General features: G+C 39.2%; 2 protein-coding genes across 2 annotated transcripts; both read right to left on the minus strand.

Annotated features, from left to right (window-relative positions):
* Positions 1-764: 764 nt before the first annotated feature.
* Positions 765-2,938, minus strand: LOC308390072 (cathepsin L-like peptidase; the record flags this gene model as incomplete). Its single annotated transcript, XM_080871772.1, has 7 exons — positions 765-864; positions 1,071-1,176; positions 1,291-1,456; positions 1,821-2,012; positions 2,096-2,293; positions 2,444-2,586; positions 2,839-2,938. 7 exons carry the CDS (start codon positions 2,936-2,938, stop codon positions 765-767), a joined length of 1,005 nt encoding a protein of 334 aa, XP_080727898.1.
* Positions 2,939-9,696: 6,758 nt separating this feature from the next.
* Positions 9,697-12,266, minus strand: LOC308390070 (cathepsin L-like peptidase). Its single transcript, XM_080871770.1, has 8 exons — positions 12,193-12,266; positions 11,813-11,917; positions 11,420-11,562; positions 11,103-11,300; positions 10,818-11,009; positions 10,383-10,545; positions 10,185-10,290; positions 9,697-9,921 (listed from the first exon to the last, which is right to left on the minus strand). The coding sequence occupies exons 2-8, from the start codon at positions 11,910-11,912 to the stop codon at positions 9,822-9,824; spliced, it is 1,002 nt and encodes a 333-aa protein (XP_080727896.1). The 5' UTR covers positions 11,913-11,917; positions 12,193-12,266; the 3' UTR covers positions 9,697-9,821.
* Positions 12,267-13,701: the final 1,435 nt, after the last annotated feature.

A 13,701-nucleotide genomic window follows, 5' to 3' on the forward strand; every position in this document is an offset into this window, starting at 1 on the left:
CCGTAACTATGATTTTTAATAAACAAATTCCATCATAATTAATACACACGGTGAATTTCATAAGTATAGAAGACCTCCTGTGACGTTTGTTATTTTTCAAGAAAGGTCATAATCATTGTGTTATAAACCTGTTCTAACTATCATTTGCTTTATTTTGGGTTTTGATTAGCTTAAAAAAGTGTTTGGTTACACTATCTATGAAGTTTTGAGGTCACCAAAGAATTTATTCTGTTTGTCTCCATCAGCTGAAGAAACTGGAAAAATGTGATGTTTGTCACACAAATTTTAAGCTAGCTAAATGCTGAGAGATATTCTTACCTTAAAATAATTGTTATTTTAATAATGGAGTGGAGATCAGTATGTATGTCTCAATAATAACCATACAAATTCTGTAAGTAATGCGATATCAAATGTCTCAACAAACTGAACCTGGGAAACATTGGCTTTATTCATTGGAGAACACAAAAGTCTCCAGAAAACTAGAAACGCATCCCATGGGTGCTGAACGTTTCTGCCTGGATGATGGATTGATCGACAGAGCACAGTTTCATAGCTTATTTATTTATTTATTTTTACATGTATTTGCTGTAGTTATACATTTATTCCATCAAACACCTTTGCAGGCAAAGAGAGCTTCTTAACACCACAAATAAAATTATGTTTAGTTAAAAACAACTTGCTTAAAAACACTGAAATAAATTCTGGGCAAACCAGATTTTCTGTAAAATCAGAAGGAAAAACTGAGGATGGGTTTCTTCCGATCTTCAGACCAGAGGGTAGCTTGCTTGAGAAGCAATCCCACACTGGTTGGATTTGTTCCTGCTCATCTTAATGTATCCCTTGTCTCCCCATCTGTGACCCCAGCTGTAGAAAAAAAAGAAATTACACAGTTTAACAACATTTAGCAGCTAAAAATTAATAGTGTTCACACTAACAGTCCAAAAGCATGTGGAGAAATAATGATCTGCATAAATAAGATGCCTTTACATATTTTTGTATCAGCACTCAGTGAATGTTAGAAGTAGTGAAGTGCATGAATTAAAATATGAGCATCACATGGGAGTAAATACCTGTTCTTGATCAGCCAGTAGTCATGTCCATTTTCTGTACCATAACCCACAGCCAGCACACCATGGTCCAACACTGTCTTGCTGCAGTCGGGGTCATTGTACACTCCTGCAAATACATGTCAATCAGACTGAACAAAAGAACAAATGAAGCATTTCACATTTCTTTTCCAATTTAAAAATGTTTCTCTGCACTTTGCAAATATTTTTTCAATATCTGCACCTGATTGGTAGAATTGGAATGAATGACGAGAAGCATCAATGCCAACAGATATCGGTCCGATAGTGGCCACAGCTTTCTTCAGGGTTTCTTCATTACTGGGTTTGACATGAACATAGCCAGTGCATTTGGCACCAATACCATCAGGCTTGTAACGGCATCGTTGACCCTAATACAGAGAACATATGCTATTATAAGTTTTTACTGTTGTGACACATTTATATAGCAAACAGAGAGTTTGCCAAAATACTGTGATGTTAAAAATAGATTTTGAAAGAAGTTAATAAAGTAGCTCATGCTGTGAGTTTTACAGGGCTTGGAGCTACCATATGTTTTGGCAGTACTGTACAGCCTTTCATGCATGGCCATTATTAACACCACTGTCTGAATGAGCTGATTTGCATTGATAATTCTGATATTTATGATGATAAAGGTGATAAAGACCTGACTGCATATATTCAAGGTTTGTGATTTAAATCACAGAAGAAACAGGTGCGTGTGTGTGTGTGTTTGATATGTTGCTATCTATTTACCTTAGCCTTATAGGGGTAGGCTGTCTCAGTGTCAATTCCTCCATTGGCTTGGATGTACTGAAGGGCCCGCTTCACTGATCCTCCTTTGCAGCCATTGTTGCCAAAGCTGTGAGAGCAGTCCATTAACTGCTGCTCGCTCAGAGACACCAGCTTTCCTGTCTTCCTGAAGTGCTGACCCTCCAGTACACCAGTCTGCAGTAAGGATGATTCAGCTTCAAACCAGACAACAGTTTTTGTTTCCCAAAGAACACAAAATCAAAATTTTATGTACTCACTGTACTGAAGGCCCAGCAGGAGCCACACTGCTTCTGATCCTTGACTTCAGTGACATATCCCTTATCCCTCCAGTCAACAGTGTCGGGCAGATCAGTACCTTCAGGCAGGCCAAGAAAGGTAGAGCCACGCTGAGGCAGAGAAGCATTGAAGGTGTGAAGGCAACCCTGGGAAACCAGCTGTTTGTACTCTTCATGGTCCTGGTAAAAAGCAGCAAAGTTCATGGTTTTTATGCAAAAATATGGGGTTTTTTTTTGCATCCTCACATACTGATTATATTGAAAAATATTGATGACAACTTAAATGGTTAATTGATCAAATCTAAATGATATGTCTTTTTCTGCACATACCATATCGGCAAAGTGTGTCATCCCAAGACGGTAGGATTTCAAACCCTGGTCTGCCAAGATGTTGTGCATTAGCACAAATTTGCGGTTGTTGAGCCAGACTTGCTTCCTTTGAGCCTCATCTAACTCAGAGTCATATGACTTTTCTACCAATTGGAAAAGGAAATCATGGGGGGGGGGGGAAACAAAAGAAAGTTAATCATTTTGTATTTTAAACCCGCTAACATATTTCCTTTATTTCCAGTTTTATAATCTTTAGCACAAGTAAAAACACAGGTGAGCTCATCTTTCTTTCTAAATTTGAGGTTTGTACAGTATCTTAAAAAACATAAAACTTGATCAGAAGCTTCTGACAAAAAGAAAAAATGAAAGAGGAGAGAAAGAGTCTGCTGTCTCACCAAATTTCAGTTTCCAAGCGTGAAACTCCAGATCTTCCAGAGAGATGCTGGCACAGCTGGATACAGCCAGAACAGCAGAAACAACAAGCAGCAACTTCATCTTGACTGAACACAAACAGAAAAGAAAGAAATCCTTTGTGACTTACAGGAAACTTATGTTTCTGATGAAAACGGATTTTTTTTTTTATTCTTTCTTGGTAATACATGTTTTAAAATGCTTTCGTCATAATATTACATGCCACTTTCATTTGACAATATCCACTTTGTCCCATTTTATTTGGGAGTTTCTATGTTACCTCCTCCAGAAATGTTTTTCTGAAATTAATATTTTTTTTTCATCATAATAACTGAAAAGTGTATTTACACTTTTACAACTAAACTACATGTTTAGTTATCTGTGTTGTAGTTACTTACCTGTCTCAGTGTCCGTATCTGTTGTGCAGAGTGTACTATAATCACCTGTGGTTGATATAGGTCTGCGTCAGAGAGGAGTTCTTATATAGTGGGCTACTAGCATGACTGCAGTATTCCAGGTCAGCACAGGTATTTGTAAAGAAAGTGAAACAACATGAAGCGGTGGAACAGAAAAAGGTGGAGCTGTACATTAACAGTCTGTTACAGTCTCAGTCTACATTAACTCGGGCATCCAGGACACTGTAGTTTAAAATGAAGGCAACAACTTTTTGGCTAACAAAACCAAACAAAAGAACCAAACATAAAGCAAAAAGAAATGCAATTGCCTTCATTTCAAGAGTTTACAGAAGATCACATGACATCACTCACTTAAGGAAACATTTTATTTATGCTCACTCAGCAATAATAAGGAGCGCAACAGTCATGAATGATCTCTTCTGTAATTTGTTACAGATATTGACAAGTTTCAAAAGAGGTTGTCAAAGAATTTTTGGCTTTTCCACCTCTCACCATTGTTGAATGGAAGTTAGATGATAAGGTGGAGGAGCCTTCATGACAGTCAGCATTCATTATTCTTCTTTGCTCTCAAGTAGTTTTTGCAAATCTCAGTCCCAGACTCTAAAGTATTAATTCGTATTTGAGAGAAAGATCAACTAAGTTTATTTGACATTTACAAGCCAGAAGCCATAGAAACAATTATTATCTGAGACCCCGTGTCAAGAACAATTTTTTTTGAATTATTTAGCCAGCTGGAAGTATTTTATGTCAGACAAAATATAAATTACATGTGACATATTGCCACAGGTCTCATGTTATCTATAAAAGCTCAGCTTGTCTTTAAACCATATTCTCAGCCAACTTGATGTGTCTGAAAAACTACGAGTAAAATAAAGCAAGTTATTCATAACATTACAACACCTTTCACATATTTTGAGGAGATTACAATTTATTGTCAAACACAACGGGATGGGAAGTTAATCTAGTTCATTAAACACAATTAATCTGAAACCTCGAATACTTCTATGACCTCCTTAATCCCACTGGCACGTCTTCCGTGGAGGAAGCAGAGTCAGGGGACGAGGGAGACGACTCATCTATCTCTGGGGGTGAGGTCACTGAGGTAGTTAAACAATTCCTTGTTGGCAGAGCCCCTGGGGTGGATGAGGTTTGGCCTGAGTTCCTGACCGCTCTGGATGTTGTAGGGCTGTCTTGATTGACACGCTTCAACAATGCTGCGTGGAGATTAGGGGCAGTACCTCTGCCCCTGGTGGTTCCCATCTTTAAGAAAAGGGACCGGAGGGTGTGTTCCAACTATAGGGGGATCACGCTCCTCAGCCTCCCTGGGAAAGTCTATGCCAGTGTGCTGAAAATGAGAATCTGTCTGTTAGCAAAACAATACAGTTTTCATCCTGGTCATGGAACACCAGACCAGTTCTTTATCCTCTCGAGGATACTTGAGGGTGCATGGGAGTTTGCCCAACCAGTCTACATGTGCTTTGTGGACTTGGAGAAGGCATTCGACCATGTTTCTCAGAGTGTCCTGTGGGAGGTGCTTCAGGAGTATGGGCCATTCGATCCTTATAAAACCGTTGCAGGAGCTTGGTCTGCATAGCCAGCAATAAGTCAGACTTGTTTCCAATAGGTGCCCTTTGTCACCGATCCTGTTTGTAATTTTTATGGATATAATTTCTATGCGTAGCCAAGTGGCGGAAGGCTTTCACATGGGTGGTCTCCAAATCTCATCTCTGCTTTTTGCAGATGATGTGGATCTGTTGGGTTCAACAGGTATTTTGGGGTCTTGTTCATGAGTGACAGGAGAAGGGAGCGGGAGATTGACAGACATATTGGTGCTGTGGCTGCAGTGATGCGGACGCTGTACCAGTCTGTTGTGGTGAAGAGACAGCCGAGTGTAAAAGCAAACTTTTTTTACCAGTCGAATTACGTCCCTTACCTCACCTATGGTCACAAGCTGTGGGTAGTGACCGAAAGAATGAAATCATGGATACAAGCGGCAGAAATGGGCTTCCTCCGAAGGGTGGCTGGCTACTCCCTTAGAGATAGTGGAGTTTGGTGAAATCTCCCAACATTAACCTTCCCATGGAGGCTGAGGAGAGTGATGGAAAGATAGATGTAGCACATCCTCAGGCACCACTGCTTCCCACTTAGAAGCATGCCAAGCCAACTCTACAACATCCTGAGTCTTTAGCAATTCTTTCCCCTACTCATTCGCTTAACAATTTTCCAGAGTCACTTTGAGACTATCGCTCGAGTCACGTTCCACTTGGCAGCTGCCTCCATTCAGACTCAGTTTATCCATTCTCCCTCAGAATGCTGTTGAAGATTTGCTGGGGGTGGGAGTTGAAGATCTATCAGACCAGGGCTTCTTCCAGACACTCCCAGGGCACCCAAAAGGTCCAGCATCCTCCCACGCCATCTGATCCAGCTCATAACCAAGTAACGATTAGTTGGCAGCACACCACCTCTCTTCTCCTGAGTGTCCAGAACATAAGGTGTATCTGATAATACAATTACAAAGCTGATCAACCTGTGGTTGTCTTGGTGTCACTTGTGGGCATCTGAATGTGGTGTTTGTTATGGAAAACTGTCATAGGCACTGAAATCTAATAAACAGACTGCTATTCGGGTTTACATCAGGTAGGCTGATCCATAACCATAGAAGGGCCTACCTTTAATGGCTTGTTTTAATTAAGTAGGAGCGTCATTATGGTATTTTATAATGCTATTTCCTCAGGCAGAATAACATTTCCCAAAATGCATAACTAACCTCACCTGGTCCAACAATAACAGATAGAGTTACTTAGTGAGAGTTGTTAAGCTTTGAACTGAAAGTGGAATAACTCTTAGTTGACAATAATATGAGCTTCTGTCACATAATTTAGGGAGAGTGTTGCTGCTGTTTCGCTCTCTCCGGCTTTTTTTCTGAATGATGCAAACAAAAAAAAACTTTCATTTCACAGTTGCCAGGGCCCCTCTTAGGTGGTGACTTCCACTTCCCCCACTACAACCACTGATAACAAATGTGAGAAACAGCTTCTTCTCTGAAACTGTCAGACTTAAACTCTGCCAAACTTTTCCTCGAACAAATACAGACATACCAGGGACTCACTATGTGCAATAACAATTTCCTGGTAACAAACCCTTGTTGTGTGCAATAAAGATCTATATCAGTACACAGGTTTTTGCACACCAACAACCATTGCACTTCAAATTGTTCATGTGTTATTTATATCTTTTTTCCTTATCTCGCTACAGTTAGGTGGGGATATGTGTCTTCTCTTGTGTTGCGTTTTGTTTTGATTTTTACATTTTTATTTTATTTTATTTATGATTTTGTTCTCAATATGTTGATAATATATAATATATATTATAATAATTATAATCTAGTATAATATATAATAATAATTTTACCTATAAAGTAAATTAAGGAATTACAAGAAAGCTTTCCATTTCCATTTTATGAAATGTCACTTATCAGTTATAAGATTAGATTATTTAAAAAAAAAAAAAAACTCATCAAATCTCCATCACATTTCTTTTTGCGCTTTGAAAAATAAAGCAACACGTTTGATGAACAACCTCTAGCGCCCTCTTGTGACGCGCCCTTGTATTGCCATTAAGATTGCACTATAAACTGCAGAATGTGACCATTTTGTTATTTGTTTCTAAGGCTATTTCACCACAGTGGCAAGTTCGCATTATTCAGCTATAACTGAGCCAAGCCAAATCTTCATGCTGCTTACAACTGCATGTGTCTTCTCTCTTTTCCATTTTTTTCTGGGATAATTCAGTGTTCTCTCTCTGACTTTGATGCATTTTCTCTCCCTGACTTATTCTCTGGCGAATATTTGAATTTAATCACTTTTAAACATGTAGATAAATCTCTTTACCTTCAGAGTTTTATATGACATTTCAAGTGGAAGCAGGATTGTTCAACAGGAGAAGTCCATCTGCTTTACGACAAACTATTCCACTGTGTAAAACTGAATTGTGTGTGCAGCTGAACTACATGGTGTGCAGACCACAAACTGCAGTTTGTGCTTTTTTGCTTTTTGTTTTTGTTTTTGGGTTGTTGTTGTTTTTTTTCTTTTTGGGGGGGGGGGGGGGGGGGGGTGTTCCATGACAGCCCTACTAACCAACACTGACCTGTCCAGGATTTTCATCAAAATTTTGAAAAACACAAAATTGTTCCACTTCACTTTATTTAAAAGGCTTTTTACAATTTGAAAAACATAAATTCTGCAACCAGTCATAAGATTATTGGGTATAAAAAGAGCATTTTAGAAAGACAGAGTTTCTCAGAGGTAACAATAGACAAAATCTGTAAATGGTCTGGCACCTGTTTATTTGTCTGACTTGTTGAAACCCCAAGTCCCCACTCGTTCCCTTCAGTCAGCTGAGCAGTTGCTGCTTTCGGTCCCAAAGTCACGGCTGAAACTTAGAGGAGACCGAGCGTTCTCTGTTGCCGCGCCGATGCTTTGGAATAACCTTCCTCTCCATATTAGACAGGCTACATCAGTGCCAGTTTTTAAGTCTTTATTAAAAACCTATTTTTATTCCCTGGCTTTTAACTCTGTAGGTAACTGATATTTTTTATTGTTTTTTAATTTTATTGTTATGTCTGGTTTTATTACTATGTGCATATTAGTATTGTACAGCACTTTGGTCTACCAGGTGTGTTTTTAAAGTGCTATATAAATAAATAAATGATGATGATGATGAAAGGTTGATCAATATGCAAAAATGTACAATTTGTGGAAAATTACAGAAAATTGTAAAGACTCATCATCAAAAGATCTGGAATCTGGAGAAATATTTTAGAAGTGTTTTAGAATCTGATCAAGTAAAATAAAATCTGAGATGTCAACTCCTGATTTATTCTTTCAGATTACAGAAAATAAAACTAAATTGAATTGAATCAACTTTTAAATTTGTCAGGGTGACCCAGTGTTTTGAGTTTTGTACTCTTATCCTACAACGCTGCTGCAGGATTGCTCTCCCCCCGCTTCAGGACACCTACACCAGGAGATGCCGGACTAGAGCAGCGCAGATACTGAAGGACCCGTCCCATCCTGGCAACAAACTGTTCCAACTTCTGCAATCTGGTAGAAGGTTCCGCATCTTCCGGGCAAGGACAGAGAGACTCAAGAGGAGCTTCTATCCCCAAGCCATCCGGGCCCTAAACACACACACCCGCCCTCTCACATCATCTATAATTGACTGAAACAGGACTCTCTTCCAGACACTAAACCAAGGCACAATGTACATTCCAAATTCCTTTAATTTTAAATATGTTTATATTGTCTATCCTGTAAAATAGTCAGATGTCTATTCATATTAATGTACAGAATTCACCTGCTTGCTGCTACTACTGCACATCCACCCAATGTATATACTATATATATATATATATATAATGTTCTTCCTCTACCCCCCCCCCCAATTTTTGCACATGTCGAGGAGCGTGTCAGGCTACATTGACAAATAAAGAACCTTGAACCTTGAACCTTATTGAGCTTCGATGTCATCATGGTTGACTGCTAGTGTTTTGGTTTCTGTTCTCTACTTCTCGCTTTCTAGTTCCTTTTTGTCTTGTGATTGCTAGTTCTTAGGTTTTGGTTCCTGTGCCCGTCATGTTTAGTGTAGGTTAGCAGTTTCTTACTCTTGTCCCTGTGCTCTGTGTTCCCTCTGTTCACTGTGTAGTCCTTGCTGCTGTGCCTGTCATGTGCTTCCTGTTTTATTTTGATAGTGTAACTGTGTTTTAACCTGTTCCCCTCCCTCTCATTGTCCTGCTTGCATTTTATGCCCTGTGTTTGTCTCTGTCTCTGGTCGCGTTGTGCCCTCACTGTGCTGAGTTTTCTCCCTTCGTGTTCCTGTCTTATTTCTAGTGCATAGTTCCTGGTTGTCCTGGTTCATGTTTCTTAGTTTTTAGTTTGAGTTCACTTTAGTCCTAGTTTTTATGTTTGAGGTTTTGGTTTGTTTTTTTGTGAGTTTATTTTATGTAAAGTTTTCCCGGTAATAAACCTGTTGCTTTAAATTATTCCATCTCCTAGTCCTGGGTTTGGGTCCTACAACCTGGCGGCCACACCACACAGCATGACAAAATTTGTGTTCCACTCCAGATACAAATCACAACTGTTTCAGAATATTATTATTCACTTGAAAGACCCATTGCTAGCTGATTTTTTTTTTTCTGGAACCCGTTTTCTGATTTGGTAATTATTTTAAAAAATGTAAAAAAAAATACAATCTATCAATCTGTGCTGACAGTCTATAGTCTGAAAGTGTCCAAAATGTCTCCAGAAAGCTAAAAATTTACCCACAGGTGCTGAACATTTCTGCCTGGATGATAGATTGATCAACAGACCACAGTCTCACAGTTGATTTATTTTTGCATGTATTTACAGTATTTATACATTTATTAGCACAATTGCAGGAAAAGAGAGCTTCTTAACACCACAAATAAAATTTACATAACCCAGTTAAAAACACTGAAATAAATTTCTGTCAAATCAGAAGGAAAAACTGAGGATGGGTTTCTTCCCACCTCTTCAGACCAGAGGATAGCTTGCTTTAGAAGCAATCCCACACTGGTTGGATTTGTTCCTGCTCATCTTTATGTATCCTTTCTCCCCCCATCCAAGGCCGAAGCTACAGGAAAGAACAAATGAGCAACATTTAGCAACAAAAAATGAATAGCGTCCACACTAGACATAAGGACCTGCTTAAACAATATGCATTTTACATGTGTGTGTGTGTGTGTGTGTGTGTGTGTGTGTGTGTGTGTGTGTGTGTGTGTGTGTGTGTGTGTGTGTGTGTGTGTGTGTGTGTGTGTGTGTGTGTGTATCAGCACTCACTCTTAGAAAGAGTGAACTGCATGAATTCAAATATGAGCATCACATGTGGGTATTTACCTGTTCTTGACCAGCCAGTAGTCATGTCCATTTTCTGTACCATAACCCACAGCCAGCATAGCATGGCTGTACCATGAGGTTATACATGAAGGCTCGTCATACACTCCTAGAAATATATGTCAGTTAGACAAATGAAGCACTTCACATTTGATCGTATTCGATTTAAAGGTTTCATGACATTTTTTTCAGTGTGTGCACCTGATTGGTAGAACTGAAACGACTCATGAGAAGCATCCACGGCAATAGATATCGGTCCAATGGTGGCCACAGCCTCCTTCAGAGCATCTTCATTCGGACTTACATCAACATAGCCGGTACACGTGGCACCAACAGTTTCAGGGTTGTAATGGCAATTTCCTTCCTAATACAGAAAAAAAGATGCTATAATTTATTGTGTTAGTCATAATTATATTCACAAAAAGAGCATTTAGAAAACACCGTGATCTTAAAGATGTGTTTTGAAAGAAGTCAGTAAAGTAGCTAATGCTGTGGGCTTCATGTGTTTTGGAAGTACACAACTTCATACACTTTCATGATTAATAACACTGTCTGAATGAGCTGATTTACACTTCTACTTCTTATATTATTATTATGATTGTCAGGTAATGGTAATTATTTTTTCATAATGCTTACCTCAGCCTCATAAGGGTAGGACTCCTCAGTGTCAATTCCTCCAGTTGCTTGGATGTACTTGAAGGCATAGTCCATCCAGCCTCCATTGCAGCCATGGTTGCCAAAGCTCTGAGAGCAGTCGACCAACTGCTGCTTACTCAGAGACACCAGCTTTCCTGTCTTCCTGAAGTTCTGACCCTCCAGTGCACCAATCTGCAATAAGGATGAGTCTATTTGAACCCAGACAATAGTTGAACAAACTTCCTATTTTACAGGATTAAAGAACACTGGGGCTTATGTACTCACTGCACTGAAGGCCCAGCAGGAGCCACACTGCATCTGATTCTGGACATCAGTGACATATCCCTTATCCCTCCAGTCAACAGTGTCAGGTAGATCAGTACCTTCAGGTAGCCGAAGGAAGGTAGAGCCGCGGTGATGCAGAGAAGTATTGAAGGAGCCAAAGCAGCCCCGGGAAACCAGTCGTCTGTACTCTTCATTTTCCTGGTCAAGAGGGACCAAATTTATCAGTTTTTAGTTCAAAAGTTTGTTTTTTGTTTCTGTTTTTTTAACCTTACAATTACAACTAAAAGTATTCATGACACATGTTTTTCTGCATATACCATGTCAGCAAAGTGGGTCATCCCAAGTCGGTAGGACTTCAAACCCTGGTCTGCCAAAATGTTGTGCACTAGAACATGTTTGCGGTTGTTGAGCCAGATTTGTTTCCGGTGAGCCTCCTCTGACTCAGAGTCATATGACTTTTCTGCATAGTGGAAAAGGAAATTATGAGAAACAGAATAATAGAAAATCCATTAATGAATTTTAGGGAAAATGCGTATTTCCCTTTGTTTCCACAGTTTTCCAAGTTTGAGGCTTGTACAGTATCTTAATGTCAGCAGAACACAATTAAAAAACAAAAGGTTTACATCAAAGAGGAGAGGCTTGTACAGTATTTAAAAAGCACAGAAAGGGATCAACAGCAATAAAAAGACTAAAAGAGTCTGCTGTCTCACCAAACTTGAGTTTCCAGGCATGAAACTCCAGATCTTCCAGAGAGATGCTGGCACAGCTGGATACAGCCAGAACAGCAGCAACAACAAGCAGCAACTTCATCTTGACTGAACACAAGCAGAAAAAGACAGAAATCCTTTGTGACTTACAGGAAACCACACATGCAGTTTCGATTTTGTTTTAATGACAGCTTTAAAACGCACTCTTTCGTAATGTTGTCTGTCACTTTCATAACGTCACATTTTTCTTCGACTATTTGTTTCACATTTCCCACGAGTTCTTTCCCAAATTAATGATTCTCTGCTTTTTTTCATTAACACATTGCTGAAAAGTGTATTCATAATTGTCTACATGTCTAGTTAACTCTACTGTAGCTACTTACCTGCACCGCCTGACTCAGTCTGACTGATAACCACCTGTGGCTGATAAACGACTGTGCCAGAGGGAGCTTGTTTATTTAGCCGACTATAATATGACTGCAGTACTCCAGTCAGGTCAGGACAGCACGGAAAGAAAAAGTGTCAAGCACTGAAGTACAAAAGGGTGGAGCTAAACATTGAGAGTGAAAATAATTTTCCAAAGAGGAAGTCACAGAGTGTTTGGCTTTCCCCCACAGTGTTAACTGGAAGTTACACAGTCATGTGGATGAACCTTCATGACAGTCAGAATTCTTTGGGGTTTTTTCTCTCAAGTAGCTTTTGCAAATTTCTGAGGTGTGTTTGGGATCACTGAAAAAACACTCAAACTTAAATATGTCGTACTGTGTTTCCCTCTCCTGCAGGTCTACTTACAAAAACCATCCTGTTACTTGCTAAAAGCCACAGAAGCAGTCAGTATGTGTCCACATTTCAAACTTTTTGAACAACATAAAATGTTCATTTTGAATTGTTTAAGCCAACTGTATTATGTCTTGTGGTATATATAAAGACACTGAGTTCTTATACATAATAGGTATAAAAACTCAGCTTGTCTTTGAGAAATATTTTTAATTGATTTGTCTGAAAAACTACAAATAAAATAAAGCAACTCAAACAAGCAAGTGGACAGATACTGAATCTACTACATGAAGCACAGTTGTAAATCAAGTTGTTTAATTAACAAGTCGCAACCTGACTTTGACCTTAGATTTGTTTTTGTGAGCAGAAATTCCTTCCTCAGGTGTATGACTCGTGATTATTTCCCATCATCACAAACCGGTTCAGGCAGTCTGACATCAGTCCCAGAGGTTACTTCTGCTGATTTCTTTCTGTTAGGCAACTGTTGGTATACAGCAACACTAGCTGAATGATTTGATTTTCATCTCCAACTGCTATTAGGCAAGATAACAATAGTCATTTGTTATGAAGACCTGTAGAGTCAAAGATTATGATCTGGGATTTTTCTGCACATATCAAATGACCTACGTCATCTGGCGACATAACTCTTTGTCAATGACTTGTCAAATATCAAATGTTTCTTAAACTCATTGAATTAAAGGTAAAAGTCTGGACTTCAGTCGCATTTTGAGTGTTTGATTTAAAATGATATGGATGGACAAAACCAGATGAATTGTGCGTCTGTCCAACAAATTACGTGTATGTGACATTACTCTGACATAGAGTTTGCTTCATCTGTGTAGAGAATCTGTTCTTAGTCTTCTTCTTTCTCAGGTTTCTGATGCCTGAGGTGTTTACTAAGCACACAGTCAGTGTACATCTCATGGATCTTTGTTGTTTCATCCTGGACAGTGTATCTGACACTCACCAATCCTCAGCCACCTTTCTTCTGTTTAGGAGCTTCCTTGTCCTCACATCTGTGGCTTCTATCTCCTCCTTTGGCCAGGTGATTACTGTAGAGGGTATCTGACAACTGGCAGGGCGTAGGTTTTGATCACCCAGATCTTGTTCTACCC

This window comes from Rhamphochromis sp. 'chilingali' (genome assembly GCF_963969265.1).
Source record: "Rhamphochromis sp. 'chilingali' genome assembly, chromosome: 21".
In the NCBI taxonomy this organism is placed as follows: domain Eukaryota; kingdom Metazoa; phylum Chordata; class Actinopteri; order Cichliformes; family Cichlidae; genus Rhamphochromis; species Rhamphochromis sp. 'chilingali'.